Consider the following 12,661-nt stretch of genomic DNA (forward strand, 5'->3'; position numbering starts at 1 on the left):
TGGAGGGAGATGGGGGAAGAACCAGATCTGGCCTGTATCGTCCTGCACTAAGCTGACAGGAGTAGTGAACCTGCCGTTACTACTCCTAACAGCTTGTAAGTAGGAACTCTTCATGCGGTGCCCCTCCACCACAGTGCCCAGGGCAGCCACCCTTCCCACCCACCCCTTGTCCCAGCCCTGATAGTGGGTAGCACTGCACTATTGGATTATTGTACTGTTTATCCAGGCAAAGCATATTTTAAGAATGGCAACCTCTATTCTTTAACAGCACAAGCTTCCTTTAATGGGCAATTGTACTAACGTTTCTAACCTAGCATACACTTACATCCCCACCCCAGCAGCTTACTTACCTGTGTACCAGAGCTACATCCTGCTGCAATGTTTACTCCTCTTCATTGGCTTCCATTACATACTAATACCTAGATATGTATGGAGCAATCCTAGAAAGCACCTCCAGCATCTGGGACAGCCCTATACAAGTCTGAGGGCTTAGTGCCCAGACACAGCAAGCAACTATGTATGATTCCTGCTAAAAACATAAAAATTGTACATGATGTAAGGAGCTAGGGTGAGGGTGTTAGTGCAAGGTAATTGGGGTGGGGTAGATTAGAGAGGTTCAGTATAAAGTGCTGTCTTTTTAACTACGTGTTTGAAACAACACAGGTTTACTGGTCTGACAAAAAGGGAAATTGAACAAAAATTCTAAAAGGTTTCAAAAATATTTTTTCAATTTAGCTAAAAGGTTTAACCAAAACAATCTCTCCTTGTGTATGTGTCTTAGCAGACCATGACTGATGCCTAGAAGTGTTCTCACCCTGACTGGGTGATGATATTCTTTCTTTGACATTACCCAACACTCCACCTGACTGACGGTGCAGGTTTGAGAGCGTACTCTAATCATTGCTTTCTCCTTTAGATTATTCTGGTATCAGAGGTGTCACCTTTCTGGCATCGTTTCCCACTTCATAGCATTGGCATAAGCAACCTAAATGTGCATGAAGGTAGTCAAAGACAGGTTCAAAGCCTGGTCACCTTACAAGACCAACTCCAATGGAAACATTTTCTTTTGGTTTGCATTGAAAAGGGTATCAAGTTTTTTATCATGACCCTGTTGGGGATATTTCACTCAATTCATGTCTTGGTGACTATGCAGGAAGTGAGGATATCTCCTCAGTTGAGACATGGATTAAAATAAAAACCTCAATGAGGTTTTCAACCATCCCTAACTTGATGGATCAGGACCACGAAAGAAGGGAAATACATTGCCTTACTTGTCCAGCACTCCTATAGCCTTACTTACCAGAAAAGTGGAGCCCCTGTAGACATGGACTGTTTACACCTTCTAAGTGGGTCCAGCTAAGAACATACAGCCCCAGCCAGCTTCTGGTTTCATAGCTCTTGACCACCACTGGCTCCCATCTCTTGATGTAAGTAATTGTATGATGATGTGTCAATTATCCACTTGATCTCTGAAAGGTTTTACCCAATTCATGACCAGGACATTTTTTGCTATTCAGCACTATGCATTTTTTCACATAAATAAAGCTCTTTTTGCTGGTAATAACCACCACTGGACAGTGGCATCCCAAGGCAGGTACGGGGGGTATGGTCTGCACCGGGTGACACCGGACCCACTCCACAAAAAGGTAAGTTGTAAAGCAAGCCGACGATCCCTGCAGGATGGATCCGATCCATCCTACGGGGATCGTCGGCTTTCTTTACTACTTACCTTTTCTTGGAGCGGGTCGGTGTCACCCCATATAGGTTGCATTTCTGTAATAAACTTTGCAAATAAATAATCTTTCTTCATAAAATTAGGCCAAATAACCCTAATTAGTGTATATTTTTTAGTCTGTGTGGAAGTTATAGAGTCTACAAACTATGGAATATACTGTATATTTGAAAAATTATCGATCCTAATATACTGACTGCCTTTCTAATTTCTTGAGGCCCTAAAATGCCAGGACAGTACAAGAACCCCACAATACCCCTTTTTAGAAAGTAGACAGTCTGAAGTATTTAGTAAGAGGTAAGGTGAGTTTTTTCAAGTTGTAATTTTTTGTCACAATGTTTTGGAAAATGAAGAATTTTAAGAAAAACTTTTTTCACAATTTTTACATACTGTCACTAGTGTAGTACAGCATCATCATATTACTAGTCTGGTGGTGATCAGAGATATTGACTGGTGACATTATGTAAAAATAAATAAATAAATAATTCAATACTTCAATATTTTTTCAACATTTTTGCTACCATATTGACACTGTACTACTCTGTGGTGTGATCAGGGATTATTTGTTTTTACTATTATTGCTTATATTAGTGATATGACTGGCTACAGCTAATCACATGGCAGAGAGTGCCAGGTACCATGTGATAGCTGTGAGCTATAGCATCACAACAGAAAGCAAGCTGTCATGAATGGAAGTTATTCAGGACAGTTTTGCTTACATTGTACTCATGTCATTGCCATGATTGGTTATAAAGGTCACATGATACCCTGACCGCTTACAGCACCGAGCGCCATGTTTCAGTGTGTCCACTGGACACAGTGGTTATGTGATTGCACCGCTGTGTGCCTCAGGGGGTGCACATGTGCGGCACAACATACCAATATGTTTTGGTGCCTGCAGCTGACGTCCACTCACAGTAAACGTACTGTAGGTGGGCAGCAAGTGGTAAAATTACTTTTACTCCCTACTGCTTTGTTTCTCTTTATAAACATGCCCTCAGGTTTGACTTGGCTGGTGCCGGGCTTTTATTACCTTGTGTACGCCTCAGAATTTAACACAAATCATTGTTTTTGTCAGGGAGAACCAGTTTTAATTGTTCCAAATTTATTAAATTTTGCAAGGTTCTATTTTACTATACCAATTTAACGGTTCTTCTCTAAATCAGATTTTAAATCAAATGCATTTAACAACATGGTAGAATATGTCTAGGAAATGTGAATGGCACAAATTATTTTCAGCCATTACCAATGATTTTATTGGAACTGTAAGGTCTAGAGTTTTAGATAGGCTTGCTAGTACATAGTATGATCAATGTTTTGCTACTGTTTAATTTTGTATGGTTTGCAGTTATATGTATACAAGCATGAGGGGGTTATATTTTCTTAATATCCAGGTGTTTCTGGTTGGCAGCACTACACATAAGTTGTACTTTACTGTGCTTTCTTTCAAAGGAATCTATTGAAGTATAAGAATTAGTTGACCTATTAAAATCTCTTCTAAAATGCTCTGCAGTTCCTGTGCAATTCACATGTAGTTCTGTACAGTGCGACTGCAGCCCCATTCATTTTGAATGGGCTGAAATCCCACCGTACTGCACCAAAAGTAGTGCATGCAATACTTTTTTAAAGTCACTGCAACTGGATCACATGATACTTTTGTACCATGCGATCTGGTGTGGGTGCGACCTGTGTTTGGGGTGATGTTAACTTTGCACTGACACCTGCAGCAGATTACAAGGGCAGTGAGATTGGAATGCAGTGCTAGAGTCCACATGGGAAAGCAGTTTTCCCGCACTGCATTCTAGTGTGAATGGGCCCTTATAGGAAATGTATACTATTTTTAATGATGTTTTTAATCGAAATACAAGTAAGAACATGTGCTGGCTTCATACAATTAGTTCTGTTCATGTCTGTAGCACTAATTTAATTTGTGTCCTACCTCATACGTTTATCGTACCTGAGGATCAGTTCACTGAAGCATAAAATATGCAATATTTACATTACCTGGGTTTTTACTTGGAAAATGTTTTCCACTTTACTGAAAGTTTTACCTTATGGAATAGTTAATTTAAATGCACACGTATTTATCAATCTGTTGTATTTTGAGTGCAAAATTTAATTCACAAAGATAATTGCACAGGTATATCTCTAGCTACTGTTTTGTTTTGGATAGAGTAGAGAATGGATAAAACCCTTCTCAGGTTGCCGTTTGTGTCCTTTGGGCAGATTGCCCTGCACTACCTTAAAGGGGTATTACACCCAAAAAACAAAAATGTAATATACTGCATCTTATCAATACTTAAATGTGGTGGTTGCATTAGCTTTCTTGTTTTTGACTTTTTTCCTTTATTGTAAGATGGTGATCCAGCCACTAAAATACTGCCTGTCTTAGGGTGTCTTCATTCTGGATGGAGGAGCAACATAGACACCCTTGGACAGCAGCTATGTCAATCTGGGGAGAGGGTAGTGTTAGATGCACTAGCACATTTAGATGGACAAATTAAAGCCTGGACTCCAGCTAACACTTTGTAAGCAGTTGCTGCAACAGTTTTTTTTCTTCTTCAATAAAGGTTCTACATAAGGCTGGGTGGTTGCCGCTGTGGGACCTGTTCCTGCAGCCACAACCACCCACACAGTGAAACGCAGGAGATGTGCATTAACCCTAATGGCACGCCACCTGCACTGGAAATCCCACTTGCACTGGGAACCGTTATGTACTTGCAGGTCCCATGTGGGCAGCAATTTCAAAAATAGTGCAGTGACCTTTTCTTTTTGTTTCAAGAGGTATGGCATCCCATTCAAAATGGTTTGTCTCAATCCTCTAACTCTCACTTTATAAAGACAGCTTTGTCTGTTATAGGAAGTTGAAAAATAACTAACTTACTGGCAAGATCACTGGGTGAAAATAAAGGAAAAAAGCCTAAGGGCTGGTTCACACCAGATGCTTTCTAGTGCATTTTAAAAATACATCTAAATCACATGCACAGCAATCTACATGTATTCCTTTGGCTATAGGCCACACCAGTGTGGTCAGTTTCAATGCTTTTACCAAAAGTATAGCCTGCTGCATTTCTTTACATTCGGAACACATCAAAATGCATGTAAATGCATGTAAAAGCACCGGAACACACAAAAGAAACCATTTTCTTAAGATTTTTCAATTGTTGAAATACAAAAAAAGGGGGAAAAGAAATGTGTTAAAAGTCCATCAAAAATGGCTTTTAACACACATGCAAAAAAAAGAAAAAATTATAAAAGAAAACTTATGCAGCCACTGCATTTATGAATTGTTACGCTGCAGTATAATACATTTATGTTTTATGGATTAATAACACTTTAAGTTGTTACCAGAATGGGTGCACCATTGTAATATATCCCTTTACTCTATTTCCTGGTGCCATAACTGTAACATTTAGAATTTTCATTTTAATTTTCTATCCAATTGGCAATTTTCATGAGGACATATAGAAGACAGGGAAAGGGAATTTCCCCAATAGGTCACAGAAAAAAAAGCCCACCAAGCATATTTAAGAATTATCTTGCTCTATTCAAAATAGACTGTAAACTACCACTGGCTTGTGAGTTTCAATGAGGTGTCTATTGAGGAGAGCAGGGAAAGGGGTCTTTGCCATGATGATAAATTAATAGTCAGTATTTAAATTGTTGTTTTATGAAAAGGGGATCAAACACCCTGGAGATATTTATGTTTCTGAATTAACCATTTTAAAGTTGAAATTATAATTAGTTAAAATACCAAATATAGGTAAAACAAGATATCAGCGACTTGAATTTATAAAGTAATTCTACCGCCTTGCTGACTTTATTTAAATAAAGTTTTATCCTATTGCACATAATGGCATAATTCTGGGAGATAAAAAAATCAGTCATAGAGAAACAAATACCTGAATCCATAGTAACGACACCAAAGAGAGCCTGAGCCAGCCACAGCACAACCAAGCTGGCAGCCTGGTACCCCATTGTATGCCCCAGGAGCAGCAACCTTTCACTAGGAAAAGGTACAGTTACTTCTTGCTATTTATAAGACTTTTTGGTATGTTAGTGACCTCACACCAGGAAGGGCAGAGAAATGTCCAATCTTTACAATCAGCAAACATTACTTTTTTTTCCTTCTTCATTTTAGGCTATGAGGAAGAGATCTTCTTAAAAGGTATTTCATTTTTTTTAACTAAGTAACTGCTGGACCAGCCTGTCTACTCAGGGATGCCATTAACAAATGAAGCATCACCTGTTTCTCCTTATCCTATTTTAGAGACTTAATAAAGATTAAAAAAAAAACCCTTCATTTTTGTTGATTTAACATTCAATCAAAATTCCAGACATTGACTATAACAGCAATTATTATCATTAGAATTAGCTTTTCTTATTCCATCTGAAACATGTAATATCAAAGCAGCCAAAAAAAAAAAACATTCTTAATAGTGTGACCTTCTAATGTGTATTGTTCTGCAACAATCTAAATCATTATATAATAACATTAGCTTATCTGTTGACTATGTTCCATTCATGGTAAAATTGTATTTTCTGTAGATAATAGTAGTATTATTTTTTTATGTTGCTATTCCTATGCACAAAAAGAAAATAAGAATTAATCAGAAGTGTTGTGCAATAATCAAAATTTCGTCTTAAGGTGATGCTAAACGATATAATTCTCCAAATTTAAACCATACACATATACTACTTAATAGTTCTGTAATCTATTTTTAATGAAAATGTTTCTTACTATGTTTTTCTGCCTCCTATTACCTCTTCCTTGAGCAGTGCAGATTAGTTGTGGTCATGCACACTGCTCTGTGCACACTAAAAATCCCACAGTCCCTAATCCATCTCAGCAAGAGAGTTGGCAATGTTTCTACATAAAGTGGGAACATGAAAAAGGAACGTAGCACCCTCTAACAGGAAGTTGTGTCACAGCAACAAAACAAAAGGAATTTGGAGGTCCCAGTGTAAGCATCACATTATATAATTAATTGGATTATATATATATATATATATATTATACACACACACACTATATTACCAAAAGTATTGGGACGCCAGCCTTTACACACACATGAACTTTAAGCGCATCCCAGTCTTAGTCTGAATGGTTCAGTATTGAGTTGGCCCACCCTTTGCAGCTGTAACAGCTTCAACTCTTCTGGGAAGGCTGTCACAAGGTTTAGGAGTGTGTGCACTGCTGTCTTTCTACATCAAAATTGTAAACAAATAATCTATATAGAAAGTGAGCCATCAGAGTCAAAGGTGGGTGTATGCCAACTCCTGACCTAGAGTCATATTGGTGAAGGGCCCACAACCGATTCTAAGACATGATAGTAACACATACGTCTCAGAATATGTAGAATATGGTTCCATTTTCCAAAAATGGTGATATCAAATTTTTAACAGCTACTGTATGTAAAAAATCTTGAGAGAGTGCGTTCAAGGTATATGCAAAGCACATCAGAGGAGGAAGTAACAGAAAAAAAGAGGAGGAAGAAAAAGAGGAAGTAGGTAAGTGAGGGAGAGAGAAGGGAAGACTGGACCAACTTGACCCGACCACTTCAGCCCCCAAGAAAGCCCACCTCAAGATGGCAACTGGAGGTAATTAATCCAGGGGCTCCAAACCTGCTCAAATCTGGCCTCTTATTCACATATGATGCTGAATAATTTTTTCTGGGTAATAATCCAAGAGATTTTTTTGTTTAGTGGCTGCATAAATGATTGTAGGAGTTTTCCACGGTCTGGCAATGGTTACCCTAACCGCTAAGAAAGTTATGCAGAGATGTCTTGGGATTCCATTTAGGAGGTTGCCAAAAAGTGCCATCTTAGTATATATATGCTGTGTTAGTGTATATTTTTGTCAGCAGTTTCAAGTCATTATTGATAAGTGATATCGGGCGATAATTGGCTATATCACTTAGTTTCCTTGTTTGGTTTCAGTATGACACAAATGTGAGCTCTGTTAGACTCAGCATCCAAAGGCACTGCTTCCCATAGGATATTGAAAAAGGTTAAAATATGGGGGGCTAGAAGGTGTGCAAATTTCTTATAATAGGAAGCCAAAAAAAGTTGGGACCAGGAGTTTTAGACTCTTTGACTTGTTCAATCACAACCAGAACCTCTTCCAAAGTATTGTCATTATCCATAAGTTCACGACAAGAATTAGTAAGCCGCAAAAGGGGAAGATCCTTAATAAAGTACTCTATCTTACCAATGCTGCATAAAGAGTAGAGTAATAGGAATAGGAAAGGTGTGTGACTGAGGGTTTTGTGTCATGAAGACATCCGGTTGTCAAATCTTTGGTATGGTCGAGGAGTGAGTCTGTGGGCAAGCAATGTGCCTGATTTGTCAGATTGTGTGTAAAATTCCAGCAGAGACTCTTTTCTGCTTTTGTCAGCAAACATAAATTCAATTCCAGTCTGGCAGAATCTATCTTATCCATAATGTTCAAGTCAGGATTTTGTTTGAATCGGGTAATAGTTCGGACAGCTTGTGTTCCTTCTGAGAAATGGTGGCATCTGAGACCTTTTTCAGTCAAGCTGCTGTTTGAATCAGATATCCTCTGATTGTGACTTTGCAAGACACACAGTTATTTATTGGGGAAGTGTCCACCAGATCGCTTTGCTCAAAGAACTCCTTGAGTCACTGCACAATATCAAAGTACACTGAGGGATTGCTGAAAAGAGAGTCATTCAATCTCTAAGGAGTTGGGCCAGATTGCCGACCAAGCAAGTCACAAGAAACTGGGGACAGCAGTTGAGGTCATGAACAAATGGTCGATACACAAATATGTGTGGATATGAGAGAAGAATGTATAGGCTTTCCTAGATGGGTTTAGAAGGGGAGAAGATCCAGTCAGAGATTAGAAGTTTTCAAATGAACGTTCCTTCCTCCTGCCCTGATAATTCAGTTCTAAGGTTTTTTGGATTGGGGTTCTTACAGAAGTTTTGTGGTTTTAGGTCCTAAACAGTGGTTTAAATCTGGTGTTCTTGGGAAAATGGTGGAACCTATCTTAGGTATGGTGTCCTCTAGTTGGCACGATCAATTCATAGTGACAGTAAGAATGGTAGGTATCAGAAGTCAGCTGATATAGCTTCCAAGGCGGTGTTTTGTAGCTTGGGGCATAACTTAGCTAACTGCTGACACAGACACTAGATTTAATTATATGGTACCTTCAAAGACCTGCAACAGAATTTGATCTGTAATATTATGTTTTTGTTATTTAAATTTATGTTTGACAAAAAGCTGCTATGACCATTTAACTACACTTCAGAGTAATGTTGTTCTTTTAAGGGGTTAGAGGAAGGTGGTGTGGGGAGAGTTGGCAGGGGTGTTACGTAAATGGCTGAGCTCTGATCTACCCTGGTCATGACATTTTTTCTTAAATAACTGAATTGAAATTTGCTCCCAGAACATGCAACAGGAAACATGCTTTCAGATCCCAACAACACTGTAATCACATCTATGACACAGAGCAGTGCTGGTATTGTACATCTGCCCCACTTTCTCTTTTGCCTTTCACAAAGCACAGCCTGTAACGAAGCGTCAGCTGTTCCTTGTAAATTGCAAAGTAGAGATAATGGCAGATGAAAATTTCTTGTATTCCCAGTATGCAAATTGTTAAAATATGATGTACATCTCTCTACAATAGATACAGTATATTAAAGTTACGACTAATAGTTTTTCTAGTTTTGGATAGAGTGGGGAAGGATTCAGACCCATGCCAGGTCTTAACTCTATTAAAAAGATTACCCTCACTTCCTGTCTTGCTGACAATGACTTCAGCAGACAGGCATCTGCAACAGGGACACAGACATAAATAAGAAAGTTGTCCAAATTGTCCTAACAATCTATTCTCGGTTAAAACTAGTTTACTAGTGCTGACAAAGTGATCTGACAAACTATGGAAAATCAATAAAGTGGGGATTGAGCGTTTATTTTCTCAAAACTTCTGTAAAATCTTGTAGATTTCCGTGAAATTTGGGAATATTAACAAAATGCATTAGAATCAATGCAGAAGGTGAAATTAAGTGTTATTTGGAGATGGGGGGGTGGTGTGGAAAGGTAATATATGCTTTAAATTCTTCATGGGGGTTATGGAAGCTCTTTTAAACTATCCTGAACATTTTATTGTGGCAAAATTCCATCTTATTAGTTTCATTATTTTAACAGACAGAGGAAAAAGGTAAAATAACTAAAGACACGGTAAACAAATGATAATCATATTCACTAGAGATGAGCGAATTATTCAAAAATTCGATTCGGCTGATTCGGTGAATTCGCGGAATAAATTCGATTTGAGTCGAATATATTCGCTGCGAATTTAACATATAAAAAGGGTGTTTCTAGGCTTCAGAGAGCCTTTATATTAGTGCAGAACACTGTACCTTTAATTTAAATGCCCTTGGAGTCTGCTGGGGAAGAGAAATAATACTGTCAGTCAGTATGACATGCAGATGAGTGCCGTCGATCTTAGAATCACCGCACACTTCACTCATTTGGGCAGTCACGGGGCCAAAACCAGAGTGTGGAGCCACAGTGTGGCGGTGGAGGCAGCAGCAATGGGAGGCCATACAGCACCCTATGAAAAAATGGAACCCACCAGCAGTGTGAGGAGACCTGAAAGTGGCACATGGCAGAGTGTGGCGATGGAGACAGCAGCAATGGGAGGCCGTACAGGGACCCATGACACACTCTGGACCTGGCAGCAGCATGAGGAGGCGGTACAGGGGCCCATGACAGATTACGGGCCTGGCAGCAGCATGTGGAGTCGGTACGGGGGCCCATGGCAGATTACGGGCCTGGCAGCAGCAATGGGAGGCCATACAGCACCCTATGACAAAATGGAACCCACCAGCAGTGTGAGGAGACCTGAAAGTGGCACATGGCAGAGTGTGGCGATGGAGACAGCAGCAATGGTAGGCCTGTACAGGGACCCATGACACACTCTGGACCTGGTAGCAGCATGAGGAGGCGGTACAGGGGCCCATGACAGATTACGGGCCTGGCAGCAGCATGAGGAGTCGGTACGGGGGCCCATGGCAGATTACGGGCCTGGCAGCAGCAATGGGAGGCCGTACAGGGACCCATGACACACTCTGGACCTGGCAGCAGCATGAGGAGGCGGGACAGGGGCCCATGACAGATTACGGGCCTGGCAGCAGCATGAGGAGTCGGTACGGGGGCCCATGGCAGATTACGGGCCTGGCAGCAGCAATGGGAGGCCCGTAATCTGCCATTACCCTATGACAAAATGGAACCCACCAGCAGTGTGAGGAGACCTGAAAGTGGCACATGGCAGAGTGTGGCGATGGAGACAGCAGCAATGGGAGGCCGTACAGGGACCCATGACACACTCTGGACCTGGCAGCAGCATGAGGAGGCGGTACAGGGGCCCATGACAGATTACGGGCCTGGCAGCAGCATGAGGAGTCGGTACGGGGGCCCATGGCAGGTTACGGGCCTGGCAGCACCAATGGGAGGCCCGTAATCTGCCAGCACCCTATGACAAAATGGAACCCACCAGCAGTGTGAGGAGACCTGAAAGTGGCACATGGCAGAGTGTGGCGATGGAGACAGCAGCAATGGGAGGCCGTACAGGGACCCATGACACACTCTGGACCTGGCAGCAGCATGAGGAGGCGGTACAGGGGCCCATGACAGATTACGGGCCTGGCAGCAGCATGAGGAGTCGGTACGGTGGCCCATGACAGATTACGGGCCTGGCAGCAGCAATGGGAGGCCCGTAATCTGCCAGCACCCTATGACAAAATGGAACCCACCAGCAGTGTGAGGAGACCTGAAAGTGGCACATGGCAGAGTGTGGCGATGGAGACAGCAGCAATGGGAGGCCGTACAGGGACCCATGACACACTCTGGACCTGGCAGCAGCATGAGGAGGCAGTACAGGGGCCCATGACAGATTACGGGCCTGGCAGCAGCATGAGGAGTCGGTACGGGGGCCCATGGCAGATTACGGGCCTGGCAGCAGCAACGGGAGGCCGTACAGGGACCCATGACACACTCTGGACCTGGCAGCAGCATGAGGAGGCAGTACGGGGGCCCATGACAGATTACGGGATTGGCAGCAGCATGAGGAGTCGGTACGGGGGCCCATGGCAGATTACGGGCCTGGCAGCAGCAATGGGAGGCCGTACAGGGACCCATGACACACTCTGGACCTGGCAGCAGCATGAGGAGGCGGTACAGGGGCCCATGACAGATTACGGGCCTGGCAGCAGCATGAGGAGTCGGTACGGGGGCCCATGGCAGATTACGGGCCTGGCAGCAGCAATGGGAGGCCCGTAATCTGCCATTACCCTATGACAAAATGGAACCCACCAGCAGTGTGAGGAGACCTGAAAGTGGCACATGGCAGAGTGTGGCGATGGAGACAGCAGCAATGGGAGGCCGTACAGGGACCCATGACACACTCTGGACCTGGCAGCAGCATGAGGAGGCGGTACAGGGGCCCATGACAGATTACGGGCCTGGCAGCAGCATGAGGAGTCGGTACGGGGGCCCATGGCAGATTACGGGCCTGGCAGCAGCAATGGGAGGCCCGTAATCTGCCAGCACCCTATGACAAAATGGAACCCACCAGCAGTGTGAGGAGACCTGAAAGTGGCACATGGCAGAGTGTGGCGATGGAGACAGCAGCAATGGGAGGCCGTACAGGGACCCATGACACACTCTGGACCTGGCAGCAGCATGAGGAGGCGGTACAGGGGCCCATGACAGATTACGGGCCTGGCAGCAGCATGAGGAGTCGGTACGGGGGCCCATGGCAGATTACGGGCCTGGCAGCAGCAATGGGAGGCCCGTAATCTGCCAGCACCCTATGACAAAATGGAACACACCAGCAGTGTGAGGAGACCTGAAAGTGGCACATGGCAGAGTGTGGCGATGGAGACAGCAGCAATGGGAGGC

The 12,661-nt window shown here is 42.7% G+C and overlaps 1 protein-coding gene across 1 annotated transcript in view; it reads right to left on the reverse strand.

Annotated features, from left to right (window-relative positions):
* LOC149445621 (mucin-5AC-like) overlaps positions 1-5,710 on the reverse strand; it is a 173,919-nt gene extending 168,209 nt beyond the window's left edge. Inside the window, exon 1 of the mRNA XM_089653506.1 lies at positions 5,635-5,710. Coding sequence (XP_089509632.1) covers positions 5,635-5,710 — 76 coding nt within the window. The remainder of the gene's footprint in view (positions 1-5,634) is intronic.
* Between the last annotated feature and the right edge of the window lie 6,951 nt (positions 5,711-12,661).

Source organism: Staurois parvus, unplaced genomic scaffold (genome assembly GCF_062004578.1).
Source record: "Staurois parvus isolate SC_StPar_1 unplaced genomic scaffold, SC_StPar_1.0 ptg000715l, whole genome shotgun sequence".
Lineage (NCBI taxonomy): Eukaryota > Metazoa > Chordata > Amphibia > Anura > Ranidae > Staurois > Staurois parvus.